Genomic DNA, 14,859 nt, shown 5'->3' on the forward strand with positions numbered 1-14,859 from the left:
TATTACCCCTTGTCCTATCACTATATACCCTACTAAAGTCTGTCCCTATCTTTCTTATAAGCCACCTTTAAGTATTGAAAGACCACTATAAAGTCTCCCCAGAGTCTTTTTCAGGCTGAACAACCCCAACTCTCTCAGCCTGTCATCATAGGAGAGGTGCTCCAGCCCCCTGATCATTTTCGTGGCCCTCCTCTGGACTCATTCCAATAAGTCCATGTCCTTCTTATGTTGGGGGCTCCAAAGCTGAACACAGTACTCCAGGTGGGGCCTCATGAGAGCAGAACAGAGGGGAAGAATCACCTCCCTCAACCTGCTGGCCGCACTTCTTTTGATGCAGCCCAGGATTTGGTTGGCTTTCTGAGCTGCAAGCACACATTGCCAAGTCATGTTGATCTTTTAATCCACCAACACCCCCAAGTCCTTCTCCTCAGGGCTGCTCTCAATCCATTCTCTTCCCAGCCTGTATATGTGCTTGGGATTGCCCTGACCCACATGCATGAATTTGCACTTTCTTTCCCCTGCCCCTCCCTTCTTCCCAGGCTTAACTTTACTCCAGAGTTCTCTACCTCCTCCCCCCTAGCGGCACATCCGGATGGGGAATGGGAGTTGTGGTCAGTTCATCACATGTTGTCTCTGCTGCTCCTTCCTCATCAGGGGGAGTACTCTTCACTCTCTTCCCCTGCTACAGCATGAAGTCACTCCCACAGGAGACAGTTCTCCATGAGCTTCTCCAACGTGAGTCCTTCCTACAGGCTACAGCTCTTCATGAACTGCTCTAGCGTGAGTCCCTTCCATGGGATGCAGTCCTTCAGGAACAGACTGCTCCAGCGTAGGTCCACCACAGGTTCACAAGTCCTGCCAGCAAATCTGCTCTAGTGTGGGGTCCTCTCTCCACAGGTCCATGAGTCCTGCCAAGAGCCTGCCAGCTCCAGCGCAGGCTCTCTCCTTTTGGGCGCATTCACCTGCTTCAGTGTGGGGTCCTCCACAGGCTGCTGGTGGATATCCTCCACCATGGACCTCCACGAGCTGCAGGGGAACAGCATGCCTCACTAATGTCTTTACCATGGGCTGCAGGGGAATCTCTACTCTGGCGCCTGGAGCACCTCCTTCCCCTCCTTCTTCACTGACCTCAGTGTCTGCAGAGTTGTTTCACGTTTTCTCACTCCTCTCTCCAGCTGCAGTTGCTCAGTTTTCTTTCCCCTCCCCCCTTCTTAAATATGTTATCACAGAGGTGTTACCACTGTTGCTGATTGGCTTGGCCTTGGCCAGCAGTGGGTTCATCTTGGAGACAGCTTGCATTGGCTCTATCGTACACAGGGGAAGCTTCTAGCAGCTTCTCACAGAAGTCACCCCTGTAGCCCTCTTCACTACCAAAACCTTGCTACGCAAACCTATTACACCTTGCCTTACCTAGTATAATCCTGTTGGTATCCCCTTCCCCCATCATTTCTAGTTTAAAACTCTCTCACTCAGCCCTGCCAACTTACACCCTGACTCATATTCCCCATTGTGACAAGTGGATCCCATCAGGCCCCAGCATACCTTGTCTCTTGAATACTCTTGCATGGTTTAAAACCCCAAACTTTTGGTGCAGGCACCATTATTGGAGTTGGGTATTGATATACTGGGCTTGTGGGTTTCTGCTGAGGTCTCCCCCTATTACTGGGAGGACTGAGGAAAATACTGCCTGTGCTCCTGAATTTTTTACTATTCTTCCCAGGTCTCTGAAGTCTGTTTTGATTAACCTCAGACGTTTTGTTGTGACATCATTTGTACCCACGTGAAAGAGCAGGAATGGATAGTAGTCTGAATGTTGAACTAGGCTCTTCAGTCTTGTGGTGACATCCCTAATTCGGGCCCCAGGGAGGCAGCAAGCTTCCTTGAAAGAGGGTCTGGTCTGCAAACATCTGCTTCCGTTCTGCACAGGAGGGACTCACCAATGACCATAACTCACTGTTGTTTCTTCTTGGTGCTGGTCTTACTGTGGGTTTTGTTGTGAGGGGTTGGTGTCTCTCTGATCTTGGCAAGACTGCTTGCTCAGGTTCCTCCTCTTTCTCATTATGCACTTCATCTGCTATACCCAGGGCCTTGTACCTGTTCAGTAAAGTTATCTCGGAGGGTAGCTTAGAGGGTAAGGAGGGGTTTCTCTTACCGCTCTCTACTGTAACACTCTTCCACCCCTCCTTATCCCTTGTGACACTGCTTTCCTCCTGGCACAAAGCAGATCCAGGACCTGCCTCCACAGTGGTCATGCTGAGTTGTCTCCTGTGCATCATAGGTGTCAGAGTATGTCTCCATTGATCAATCTCCCTATCAGAGTATTGAATACTCCTCAGTCTGCTCACCTCCTCCCGCAGCTCAGCCACCAAGCAGAGTAGCTCATCAGTTTGGTCACATCTCCCACAGTGTTGCTTACAATCACTTTCCACCTCTAGGAATATCCCTTCACACATCCCACAGCCGGAAACCTGGGTGGTTGCATGCTTGAACAGGAGCTCTCTCTGTGTGGCTGTGTCCTGGTTTCAGCTGGAATAGAGTTAATTTTCTTCTTAGTAGCTGGGGCAGTGCTGTGTTTTGGCTCTGATGTGAGAACAATGTTGATAACGCACTGAGGTTTTTAATTGTTGCTGGGTAATGTTTATACTAAGTCAAGGACCTTTCAGTTTCTTGGGCCCTGCCAGCCAGAGGGCTGGAGGGGCACAAGAAATTGGGAGAGGACACAGCCAGGACAGCTGACCCAAACTAGCCGAAGGGATATTCCATACCATATGACATCATGCTGAGTATATAAACTGGGGGAAGAAGAAGGAAGGAGGGGACATTTGGCATTATGGCATTTGTCTTCCCAAGTAACCGTTACACGTGACGGAGCCCTGCTTTCCTGGGGATGGCCGAACACCTGCCTGCCCATGGGAAGTGGTGAATGAATTCCTTGTTTTGCTTTGCTTGCATGCGCGGCTTTTGCTTCACCTATTAAACTGTTCTTATCTCAACCCTCGAGTTTTACATTCGTTTCTGATTCTCCTCCCCATCCCTCTGGGTAAGGGGGAGTGAGGATGTGTCTGTGTGGTACTTGGTTGCCATCTGGGGTTAAACTATGACAGGCTGCATTGGTTCTACCAGGTGCTAGAAGCTCAGAAGTAGGGGACACTGCATTTTGCCAGATGGTCACCATGCTGCCCTGCACCTGCCTGCTGCCGTACACCTGCCCACCAATCAAAAGTCAGAGTAGGGCAATGAGAAATAAAAACTAACCTTAAAACACCTCCCCCCCCCCCCCCCCCCCCTTCTTCCCTGGCTTGACTCCTGGCTTCCCTAACTCTTCCCTTCAAGCAGCACAGAAGGAACAGGGAATGGAGGTTCTGATCAGTTCATCACACATTGTCTCTGCTGCTCCTTCCTCCTTGCTCTCTTCCCCTGCTCCAGCATGGGGTCCTACTCATGGGAGACAGTCCTCCATGAACTTCTCCAGTGTGGGTCTTTCCCACTGGCTGCAGCTCTTCACAGACTGCTCCAGCATGGTTTCTTTCCATGGAGTGTGGTCCTTCAGGAATGGACTACTCCAGTGTGGGTTCTCTCCTTTGGGCGTGTCCAGCTACTTTGGTGTGGAGTCCACCACAGGCTGCAGGTGGATATCTGCTCCATCATGGACTTCACCACAGGTTGCAGGGGAATCTCTGCTCTGGTGCCTGGAGCACCTCCTCCCCCTCCTTCTTCACTGACCTTAGTGTCTGCAGAGTTGTTTCTCTCATATATTCTCACTGCTGTGTCTCCCAGCTGCAGTTGTGCAGCAGTTCCTTCCCCCCTCCTCCCTTCTTAAATATGCTATCACAGAGGCACTACCACCATTGCTGATTGGCTCAGCTTTGGCCAGCAGTGGGTCTGTCCTGGAGCCACCTGGCACTGCGTCTGTTGGACATGGGGGAAGCTTCTGGCAGCTTCTCACAGAAGCCACCCCTGCAGCCCCTCCACTACCAAAACATTGCCATGTAAACCCCAATACACATGGTTTCCCTAAAAGCAGTTCCCACTATCGCTATTGGGAGATAGAGTACTGGTCTAAATGGATCAGGGGTCTGACCTAGTAGGACATTTCTTATTTTCTTAATTAAAAAAATGTTTATTTACTCTGAGACAGATAAAAGATTAGCATTTGTGATAGTCATGTGTTTAAATGGGGTTTATTTAATTCTTTGTATTTATATTATTTTTATACTTATGCAGATGATGCTTTTCATATACTTTCAGTTCAAGTATTCTCACATTTGTGCTCAGAGAAAGTGCAGCGTTTTTTTCTTAGTCTTGAATAGGAACACTAAGACATTTGGTCTTACTAGTGACCTGAGAACTGTAAAATTTTAGCTTCTTCAGAGAAATTGTTTAAACTTATTGTGGAACAAAGTGCAAACTTATCATGAATCTATTAGATTTATGTCAACCACATGTATTGATGTTTGTATACATTGAAATCACCATAAGAATTTTCTTTTTTTCTTTATTCTCAGGAAAGGAGACTGTGAAAGCCAAAGATCGGTGTGATAAAGCCACTATGAAACTTCATATATTGCATAATCAATATGTATTGGCACTGAAAGGAGCACAGTTACATCAGCACCAATATTATGACACTACACTTCCTCTGTTACTTGATTCACTACAGAAGATGGAAGAAGAAATGATTAAAGCCCTGTAAGCTGTATTTTCTTATATTTTTCTCATTTCCACATTTTATGTATAATATCCTAATTAATTTATAGTATTATTAGAAAATAATAAATCTTCATCAATTATTTGTATATCGAGGATAATGAAAAAGCTGTTTTCTTCTTTCTGTTGACAACAATTGTGCATGGAGAAGTCTGTTCAAATAAATGCAGATAGTAATTTTAAGGGGTTACTTAAGCATTTTAGTGAGAGACTGTCTTCTCATAAAACTTTTAAAATCTTAGAGATTAACTTCAGTGTTTATAGTTAACCTCATGCTTTATCCTTAGCTTCAGCTGGAATACTATGGCAAATTAACATGCTTTAACTTGTTCAGCCCTGAATTGGTAAGACAGTTGGACTAGATGATTGTTGTAGGTCCCTTCCAACTGAAATTATTCTATTCTATTCTATTCTATTCTATTCTATTCTATTCTATTCTATTCTATTCTATTCTATTCTAAAGTTAGTTGCCTCTCCAGTAGCCTTATTTTTGTGAAATTCTGCCGGGAACCAATTTGGTTTAAAATGGCCAACAATCTTGAAAGTCATTTGGGATGAGGGCCAGGCAGGTGCATGGTTACTTATTTGTGTGCAAATAGCAGGATCATATAAACCTAATTTCATTGTATGGAATCCAGCCTTAAAAATACAATTACTTTTTTCTGAAATATCATTCCCCACATCACTGATGAAGATGTGCAAATTGATCTCAGAGAATTGTCAATGAGGACTCTAAGCTATCTTTTCTGATTTGTAACCACCATGCTGTGTCTTTGACTTTCCTTAAGAATATGAGTTGGTTTGGGAGACTGTTCTGTAGATCTTTCTCTAAGACATTCTGAGGGCTGCAATTAAAAAATATTGCTTGTAAATCACTTAATCTAAAAGAAAAACAAGTTACCTCTTTTTGTAAGTATTGTTCATTTAGATGGGAGACACTCTTCTATCTCTCATTTTCTTACCTTTTCCAAAGTCTACATTCATCTTGACTTCAGCACATAGGAAGTGAAGGAGAGTTGAGGGTTTCATGCTTTATATGCTTAGGTGATACAGACGATATTAACAGCCTCATGAAGTTTCATTGCTCCCTTTGATTCTGGTACAGTTATGTAAATGAAATAGACCTCTATAGTAGTCTCTGCACAGTCCTTTTAATCTTAATTTTGTATGTAAAATCACAGCAAGAGACTTCAGTTCAATTTGTGTGCTGTAATTAATGTGATTTTTCATAACTGTGAATTATGATAATTCACTGAAGAGTTTCATCATTGAAAAAAAAACCATTGAACCCAATTTTCTTTGTCATCTTTGGAATAAAAAGCTGTAAAAATATTCTTGTCACTAAATAAACATTTTCAGTGATATCTGAATCTATTGGAAAATTACTGTTGTCTAATATCTTTGGGCTTAATTCTACAAAAGGAGATGGTGATTTCAAGTGTGGGGTTGGTGTAGCTATCTGTGTGACATATACTTTGTTAATAATCTTGGTTTTGCAAATCAATTAGTTTGGTAAACTTGAAGTGTATATTAACATCACTAATTATTTTTTAAAAATAATTAACATAGATTCCATTTCTTTTAGATCTGACATTGCTGTAGTTGACATTAATGAATTCTGTTGTCTGTTTTCTTCTTAGAAAAAGTACTGAAGGAATACAAGCTGATAATATTTTTTATAAAATAAACATAACTTGAGATCTTATCATCCAGGAAAAATCTGCTGATACTTTTTTTCCTGCACATTCCTCTGGGATGGTCAAAATTCATCAGTATTAAAAAAAAATACTCACCATGCTTCAGAAACTGAAAAACCTGTCAAAAATAAAAATGAAATAGGAAATTATTATGAAGGGCTATTTATGGAAAGCTAAAACTTGAAGACTAGGAAGGTGTTTTGGGGAAATATCACTGTATGCTATTAAATGTAGTGGTAAAATATCACATATTATTTTCTTTTACCATTCCCTAATCACTTGCTTTTGCCTACTGTTGCGGGCAGGTCATTAGACTAGATGGCTTGTACTTTTTCACGTCAATTTTTTGTTTGATTTTTTTTCTTCTTGTAAATATATGTGAACTTGTGACTTATGCTTATTTTTGTCCTAATGACCAAATAATAAAATCAAGATATGAAAGAGAACGCTTAAGGTAATGGAGAAAGCCAGGTCTTAAAGGAAATGCACACTGACTATTTTTTTTTACTCTTTTTACCATATGTCAGAATATACTTATTTTGTCAGTCAGGAGATTGTGAAAAGCTTCTGTATAAATAATAACTAGCATAAGTTTTCTGGTCATAAAGCAGGGTGTCATCAATGAGCTGTATATATTCCTTTTCCCTGTAATCTCTACAGCTTTAATTTAACTACACTATATGTAGATGCACTGTAATTAGTATAAAGGAGCATGGTCTTGGAGACTTCTCTACTCATAGCCAATCTGTAAAGAAGAGGTCACAATTGATCTGTTATTTTTTTGAGTAATATATGGTCTTTTTTTTCCTCCCTTTTTAGCCAGTTGAAACAAGAGTTTGTCATAGCAGAAAACTGAAAGCCTGAAGCATCATCGTTATATGCCTTCAATACCATGTTATACACTATAGTTTTTTTTCTCTCTAGAAAAGGAATCTTGGATGAATATAGCCAGATCACCAGTCTTGTAACTGAAGAGATTGCGAATGTCCATAAAGAGATCCAGACTTCTGTTGAACAGATAGACCCTAACTCTGAGTATAATGACTTCATAGATACACATAGGTATAAGTTTTCATCTTGGTGTACATGTTCATGTTTCTTCTGGAGGAAAAATTTGTATTAAACTACAACACTTCTAAAGTGATCAGAGTTGTATTTTTTTGTTTGGTTTCTTTTAAATTGTTATTTGTAAAGTATTGTCCTACTTGAAAAGCTAATCCACTTGCATGCACAGACAGTTGCCTGAATGTCAGGTTTTTAACCTGTTTCTTCAACCACCCATCTCTTTGGCTGTCTCCAGAAAAACAGAATTCCAATTACTATTATCACATATGAAGAGCCATAATATTGGTACTAGCAGCAGACTATACATAGAATCATAGAATCATTTTGGTTGGAAAAGACCTTTGAGATCATCAAGTCCAACCATTAACCTAACACTGCCAGGTCCACCACTAAACCATGTCCCTAAGCACCACATCTATGCGTTTTTTAAATACCTGCAGGGATGGTGACTCAACCACCTCCCTGGGCACCCTGTTCCAATGCTTGACAACCTCTTCAGTGAGGAAATTTTTCACAATATCCAACCTAAACCTCTGCTGGCACAACTTGAGGCTGTTTCCCCTCATCCTATCACTTGTTACTTGGGAAAGGAGACTGACACTCACCTCACTACAGCCTCCTTTCAGGTAGTTGTAGAGAGCAATAAGGTCTCCCCTGAGCCTCCTCTTCTCCAGACTAAACAACCCCAGTTCCCTCAACTGCTCCTCATAAGACTTGTTCTCTAGACCCTTCACCTGCTTTGTTGCTCTTCTTTGGACACGTGATAACCCAGATTCAGTGTGAGCTAATTTAGTGTGTATTTTGTATCCTGGGCTAAGTTAAGTTTCTCGGTTATATTTCTCTCATTGCCTATATTCTAAATAGTTTAAAGTGAACTCTAGGTACCCCTGTATACACTGCAGTTATTGCAAAGTAGTGACTGAAACAACAAAATATGCAGGTAATGCAAGAAAGTTTTTAATTTAAAAAATAAACTTTATTTGCTGTTTATTGAACTGATCTTGCATATTGGTACATAAGTGGATAGTCCTAAGACTTCTTGTATTATCCTTTGTTATTAATGTGCAGATTGATAACTGTCATGTGCAGATTTATAGCTGGATCAGCTATATATATTTATATCAGTGGATCTATACCCCCTTATATATATATATATTATATATAATAGATACCCCCTTAAAACCTTGATTATGTTGTGATATTAATTCAAAGAATTAAGACTGTGTCCTTTATTTAACGTAAAAAGAATATATATCCTATTGTTGTTTTTGCTTTATCTCATATGTAATTTTAACTATATTCTAGTTATTAATAATTCAAAACACCAATTTTCTTTATGATCTAAAGATACATGTTAATTTTGCAAATATAACTTTTATTTGCTAAATTAGGTCATCAGAAGTTGTTGAACAAGCAATAGAGTTTGATATGTCTTTACTAGAAGAAAATGAAAACCTTCAAGCTAATGAGATCATGTGGAATAATCTAACAGCAGAAAGTTTACAAGTCACGTAAGTTTTCTTTAAAAATTTTAATACTTCAGAAATTGTCATACACAATGTCTAGGCTCTATCATCTCATTGCATAGCTGTGTCCTGACTTTTAAGGTCCAGTTTCTGCAATAATGTTTTTAAGCTATAGACTTTTGCCCATTGCACTTTTTATTGTTCCTTTGCACAAAATACTCTCCCCCAAATCCCCCCAAATCAAAAAAGCAGCACTTGCCTGATCTTTCAATCTAGTCTCTCCTCCTCACTAGTTAATTTTTACAGTGCCCCAAATTCAACATGAATTCTCCCTGTGAACTTAATGATTTTCTCAAAGGTGCTTCCACATTCAGTATTATAGAAAAAATAGTGAAATCTGTTTATGAAGCCACTGAGTATAGTGATGTAGTCAGTTATGCAAATTGCCAACCAGGAAATCATAGAATTATAGAATCATAGAAACATTTAGGTTGGAAAAGACCTTTAAGATCATCAAGTCCAACCATTAACCCAGGACTGCCAAGTCCACCACTAAACCATGTCCCTAAGCACCCTACATGTTTTTTAAACATCTCCAGGGATGGTGATTCCACAACCACCCTGGGCAGCCTGTTCCAGTACTTGGCCACCCATTCAGTGAGGAAAATTTTCCTAATATCCAATCTAAACCTGTTCATAAATACATTTGTTTTACCTGTTTTGTAGGTGTTGTGTTTTGTTTTCCAAAGAAAATTCTTATTCACTGTTATAACCTTTAATATGTATTAATTTACTAACATCAATGTAGCTGTACTAACAGTGATCTAATGTAGATTGAGTGCACCCTCAGCAAGTTTGCCAATGACACCAAGCTGAGAGGTGCAGTCAACACGCTTGAGGGAAGGGATGCTGTCCAGAGGGACCTTGACAGGCTTGAGAGGTGGGCCCATGAGAACGTCATGAAATTCAACAAGGCCAAGTGAAAGGTCCTGCACCTGGGTTGGGACAACCCCAACTATAAATACAGGCTGGGCAGAGAATGGATTGAGAGCAGCCCTGAGGAAAAGGACTTGGGGGTGTTGGGGGAAGAAAAGCTCAGCATGGCCCAACAATGTGCTTGCAGCTCAGAAAGCACACCAAATCCTGGGTTGCATCAAAAGAAGTGCGGCCAGCAGGTTGAGGGAGGTGATCCTACCCCTCTATTCTGCTCTCATGAGACCCCACCTGGAGTACTGTGTTCAGCTTTGGAGCCCCCAACATAAGAAGGACATGGACTTATTGGAATGAGTCCAGAGGAGGGCCACGAAAATGATCAGGGGGCTGGAGCACCTCTCCTATGATGACAGGCTGAGAGAGTTGGGGTTGTTCAGCCTGAAGAGAAGGCTCCGGGGAGACTTTATAGTGGCCTTCCAGTACCTAAAGTGGGCCTGCAAGAAAGCTGGAGAGGGACTTTTTAGAAGGGCATATAGTGATAGGGCAAGGGGGAATGGTTTTAAACTGAGAGAGAGTAGATTTAGATTAGATATTATGAAGAAAATGTTTACTATGAAGTGAGGCACTGGAAGAGGTTGCCCAGAGAAGTTGTGGATGCCCCATCCCTGGAAGTGTTTAAGGCCAGGTTGGATGGGACTTTGAGCAACCTGTTCTAGTGGAAGGTGTCCCTGCCCATGGAAGGGGGTTGGAATTAGATGATCTTTAAGGTCCCTTCCAACCCAAACCATTCTATGATTCTATGATATATTCTTCATCATTACTAAATTGAGATTATTCCTGCTTGAACTATGTATTTGTTGTCCAGCTAGATGTACTTCAGCATAGTTACAAGGAAAAAATATATACTAAAACTCTCTTTTGAAAGGTCTTTCTTACAATTTTTATAAGATTCTACCTTCCACAGCTCAAAAATAGAAATAACTTCTTTTTTTGCTTGTCTTCCATATCCCAGTGTTTAGAAGTAAGCCATCAGCATGTCTAAGCAAAGCAGCTTAAACACTGCATTTTTAGCAAATGATTTTGTTGAAATTTGTGTTTGTAAATAAGTATCTTAATATTTTCATAAATATAATTTTTTAAATACAACTTCCAGTGAGTCCTGTTACAAAGCTTTTAGTCATGCACTTTAAATTCTTTGATACATTTGAGAGAGAAATTTTATGCTGTGATTTTATTTTTGGAACAGGTATCAAATAGTTCTTTGAAGTGTTGCTGCATGCCAACTTTCTGGTATGGAGTATATTAGGGCCTCTGAGCAAATGACTCTGACTATATTAGGTCAGACCAAAGACTGACATAGCCAACTTTCTTATCTCTGACATTAGCCCAAAGGGAAAGTCTTGGCAAGACAACAAGAACAGGATGTGTGTGCATTCCCCAGAATGTTCTCTCAGCCTCCCATAATTTGCAGATTAGAATTTTTTTGAGCCAGAAGTAATATTTGTTTGTAATAGCCTTAGATGTATTTTTCTTTCATTAATTTGTCCAGTCAGTTTCAATATGTATAAGTATCTATTGTCCACAGGTCAAGAAATTCCAAAGATCAATTTAACATTATGTGGACCTGTTACTTCCTAGTTTCTTTTTATGACTCTAAGCTCCTGTTTTGGAAGACAATAGGAACAATGTACTGCTTTCCACCCCATTCATGATATTGTAAATTTTTATCATACTCCTGCACTGTCATCTTTCTTTTCAAAGCAAACAGTCTTTAGCTTTAGTCCTTCCTTTCCCAAAACTTCTTAACTTTTATTAAGCTTGTTATCTATCTTTGATTTTTTTTCAAGGTTACTGTACTGGTTTTGAGATAAATGATCAGAATTGCACAGGTAATCCAGATACATAGATTAGAGAGAGGCATATCAACGTTTCCTATGTTCTTATTCTGCTTAATTTTTTAAAAAAACGAGACAATCCTTCTCTTTGATTTTTCTGACCACTGTTGAGTATCAAGTCAGTATTTTAATGGAAATGTCTGTTGTAACCCCAAGATTCTCATTTCTTAGTGGTAATGGTCAGCCATTAACTGTATAAAGTTTTGGATTTTTTCCCCCTTGTATATTTGTTTATTTTAATATACATTGAGATTAATTTTCCAAATGGCAGTCCAGTTACTGATTCTCATAAGATTCAGACAAATCCTTTTGCATTATTCACATTCAGCCCCTTCTTTACTACCTCAAATAACATTGTACTGTCAACATTCTTGGTCACTTTTTAAATTGTTGTTTCATCTCAGTTGTTATAAACATATTAAGCAGTGCAGATTTTTGTGGATCTCTACTAGTTATCTCCTGGCACTGTAAAAACTGACTCTTTATTATTATCCTCTTTCTTCTTTTTTTAATTGTTTTTAATACAAGCAAGAATCTTTCTTCTTATGACTGCTTAGTTTTCTTTAAACACTTTTGCTTGATATACCTTGTCAACTGCTTTTTAGATAGCTTTTACTAGAATCTTGCTTTAAAACTACTAGAAAAATATAGCATGCTTGCATCAACTTATTCTGCATTGACTAGATATTCTCAAATAAGGTGTATTACATCCTTTCTTGATAGATGATAGCTTTTTAAAGATCCATTCTGTATGTTCTGAAACAATAGGAATTTGACCGTTGACCTTTAGAGCTGAGATCATGGTCTTGGATCTTCAAAATACTGCATCGTTATGTTTCTGCAGTGGAAAACTACTTCCAGCATCTAGCAATTATCATAAATCTAATACATATACTGGTCTTATTTCCCAGACATTGAATGGATTAGAAGTTATATGTTAATTCAGAATCAAGAATTTTTGGTCAAACCAATAATTTTTTTGAGTATATGAGAATGACAATTTTATGTGCATTATTGAAGGTTTTAATAAAATATATTCTAGGGACAAGTTATGACAAAACTGGCTCAGTTTTATGCTTTCAGGTAAGTTTCTGTTTATGAATAAAAAAGATTTGACAGAAAGAGGTAGTTAAAAGTCAAGAGTTTATTAGGGAACTTTTAAAAGTAATTAGAGAGATGTAGTGTCTCCTGATAAATCATAGAACAGGGGTCCTCAAAGTACAGCCCGCGGGTCGGATATGGCCCCCCAGGGTCCTCAGTCCGGCTCCCGGTATTTAAAGAACACCCCCCCCCCCCCCCCCCCCCCCCCCCCCCCCGCCGGGGGTTGGGGGGGGAAACCAAGCAGCTGCAGATGACCTCCTGCCACTTCATCCGTGCCCCGGCCCCCTGGTTAAAAAGTTTGAGGACCCCTGTCATAGAATCATAGAATGGTTTGGGTTGGAAGGGACCTTAAAGATCAAGTACTATATAAGTATATAAGTATCAAGTACTATATGTATTTTACCTTTTTCCAACTTTTTACTATATCTTTTATTGAAATTGTGCTTGAAAATACAGGGGAAGCAGAGTAAGATACTTGAAAATGGATAGATAAGTGCCAAGAAGGAAAGGATATTTTTTTAATTATTCTCCTAGCTTAGTTTGAAGTCAAATCATATTTTTTGTTATGTGAGCCTTATGTCTGCTTTGTGTAGAGCTGACTGACAATTATATCTTAAAGTCTCATTTTACATTTGTTGACTTTTTTTGGTATTGGAGTGTTTGCCAGTATAATTGAAAAGTGTCAATAATGGTTTTAATGTGTAATAATAGTTTCTCAGTTAATGTTGAGTATTCTTGTAGAAATTTTACCTTTATTTTGGACTTACCATTACCAAAAATTTTGTAGATTTAAAAAAGTTAGTCATATAGAGAAGAATATACAGATCACTCTTATACTAAAAAGTATTGTTTTAACTTGCAAAGCAAAACCTACTGATTCTGGTTTTATTATTTCTAGAGATTAATACATCACAACTACTGATTGTACATATTTATCTAACATACTTCAACAGTCTGAAGGGTTTCATTTTTCATATAAATTCTCATGAATTAGCAATTCTGGTGGTTTGGCCCTGGCTGGATGCTAGGTGCCCACCAAAGCTGCTCTATCACTTCCCTCCTGAACCGTACAGGGGAGAGAAAATATAATGAAAGGCTCATAGATCGAGATAAGAACAGGGAGATCACTCAGCAATTACTGTCATGGAAAAAATAGACTCAACTTGGGGAAATTAGTTTAATTTATTACCATTCAAATCAGAGTAGGATAATGAGAACTAAAAATCAAAACTTAAAAACACCTTCTGCCCACCTCTCCCTTCTTCCTGGGCTCAACTTCACTCCTGATTTCTCTACTTCCTCTCCTTGCGTGGCGCAGAGGAACAGGGAATGGGGGTTGCGGTCAGTTCATCACACATCATTTCTGCCACTCCTTCCTCCTCACACTTTCCCCTGCTCCAGTGTGAGGTCCCTCCCATGGGAGACAGTTCTCCACAAACTTCTCCAACATGAGTCCTTCTCACAGGCTGTAGTTCTTCATGAACTGCTCCAGCATGGGTCCCTTCCACAGGGTGCAGTCCTTCAGGAATGGACTGCTCAAGCATAGGTCCCCTCTGGGGTCATAAGTTCTGCCAGCAAACCTGTTTCAGCATGGGCTCTTTTCTCCACGGGTTCACAAGTTCTACCAGCAAACCTGCTTTAGCCATGCTTCCCATGGATCACAGCCTCCTTCAGGCATCCACCTGTCCCAGTGTGGGGTCCTCCATGGGCTGTAGGGGAATCTCTGCTCTGGTGCCTGGAGCACCTCCTCCCCCTCCCTCTTTACTGGCCTTAGTGTCTGCAGAGTTGTTTCTCTCACATATTCTCACTCCTCTCTCCAGTTGCAATTTTGTATTGCACAGATTTCCCCCCCTTAAATAGGCACTACAGAGGCACTACCTACTGTTGCTGATTGGTTTGACCTTGGCCAGCAGCGGGTCTGTCTTGGAGCTGGCTGGCATTGGCCCTATCAAACATAGGGGAAGCTTCTAGCAACTTCTCACAGAAGTCACCCCA

General features: G+C 40.2%; 1 protein-coding gene across 3 annotated transcripts in view; it reads left to right on the forward strand.

Annotated features, from left to right (window-relative positions):
* Positions 1-14,859, forward strand: part of LOC121080550 (tyrosine-protein kinase Fer-like) — a 217,443-nt gene that overhangs the window by 59,416 nt on the left and 143,168 nt on the right. For all 3 annotated transcript variants that reach the window (XM_040578635.1, XM_040578636.1, XM_040578637.1), the window contains 3 exons: positions 4,506-4,689; positions 7,329-7,466; positions 8,861-8,980. In XM_040578635.1, coding sequence (XP_040434569.1) covers positions 4,506-4,689; positions 7,329-7,466; positions 8,861-8,980 — 442 coding nt within the window. The remainder of the gene's footprint in view (positions 1-4,505; positions 4,690-7,328; positions 7,467-8,860; positions 8,981-14,859) is intronic.

The sequence above is a fragment of the Falco naumanni genome, chromosome W, assembly GCF_017639655.2.
Source record: "Falco naumanni isolate bFalNau1 chromosome W, bFalNau1.pat, whole genome shotgun sequence".
NCBI classification, from domain to species: domain Eukaryota; kingdom Metazoa; phylum Chordata; class Aves; order Falconiformes; family Falconidae; genus Falco; species Falco naumanni.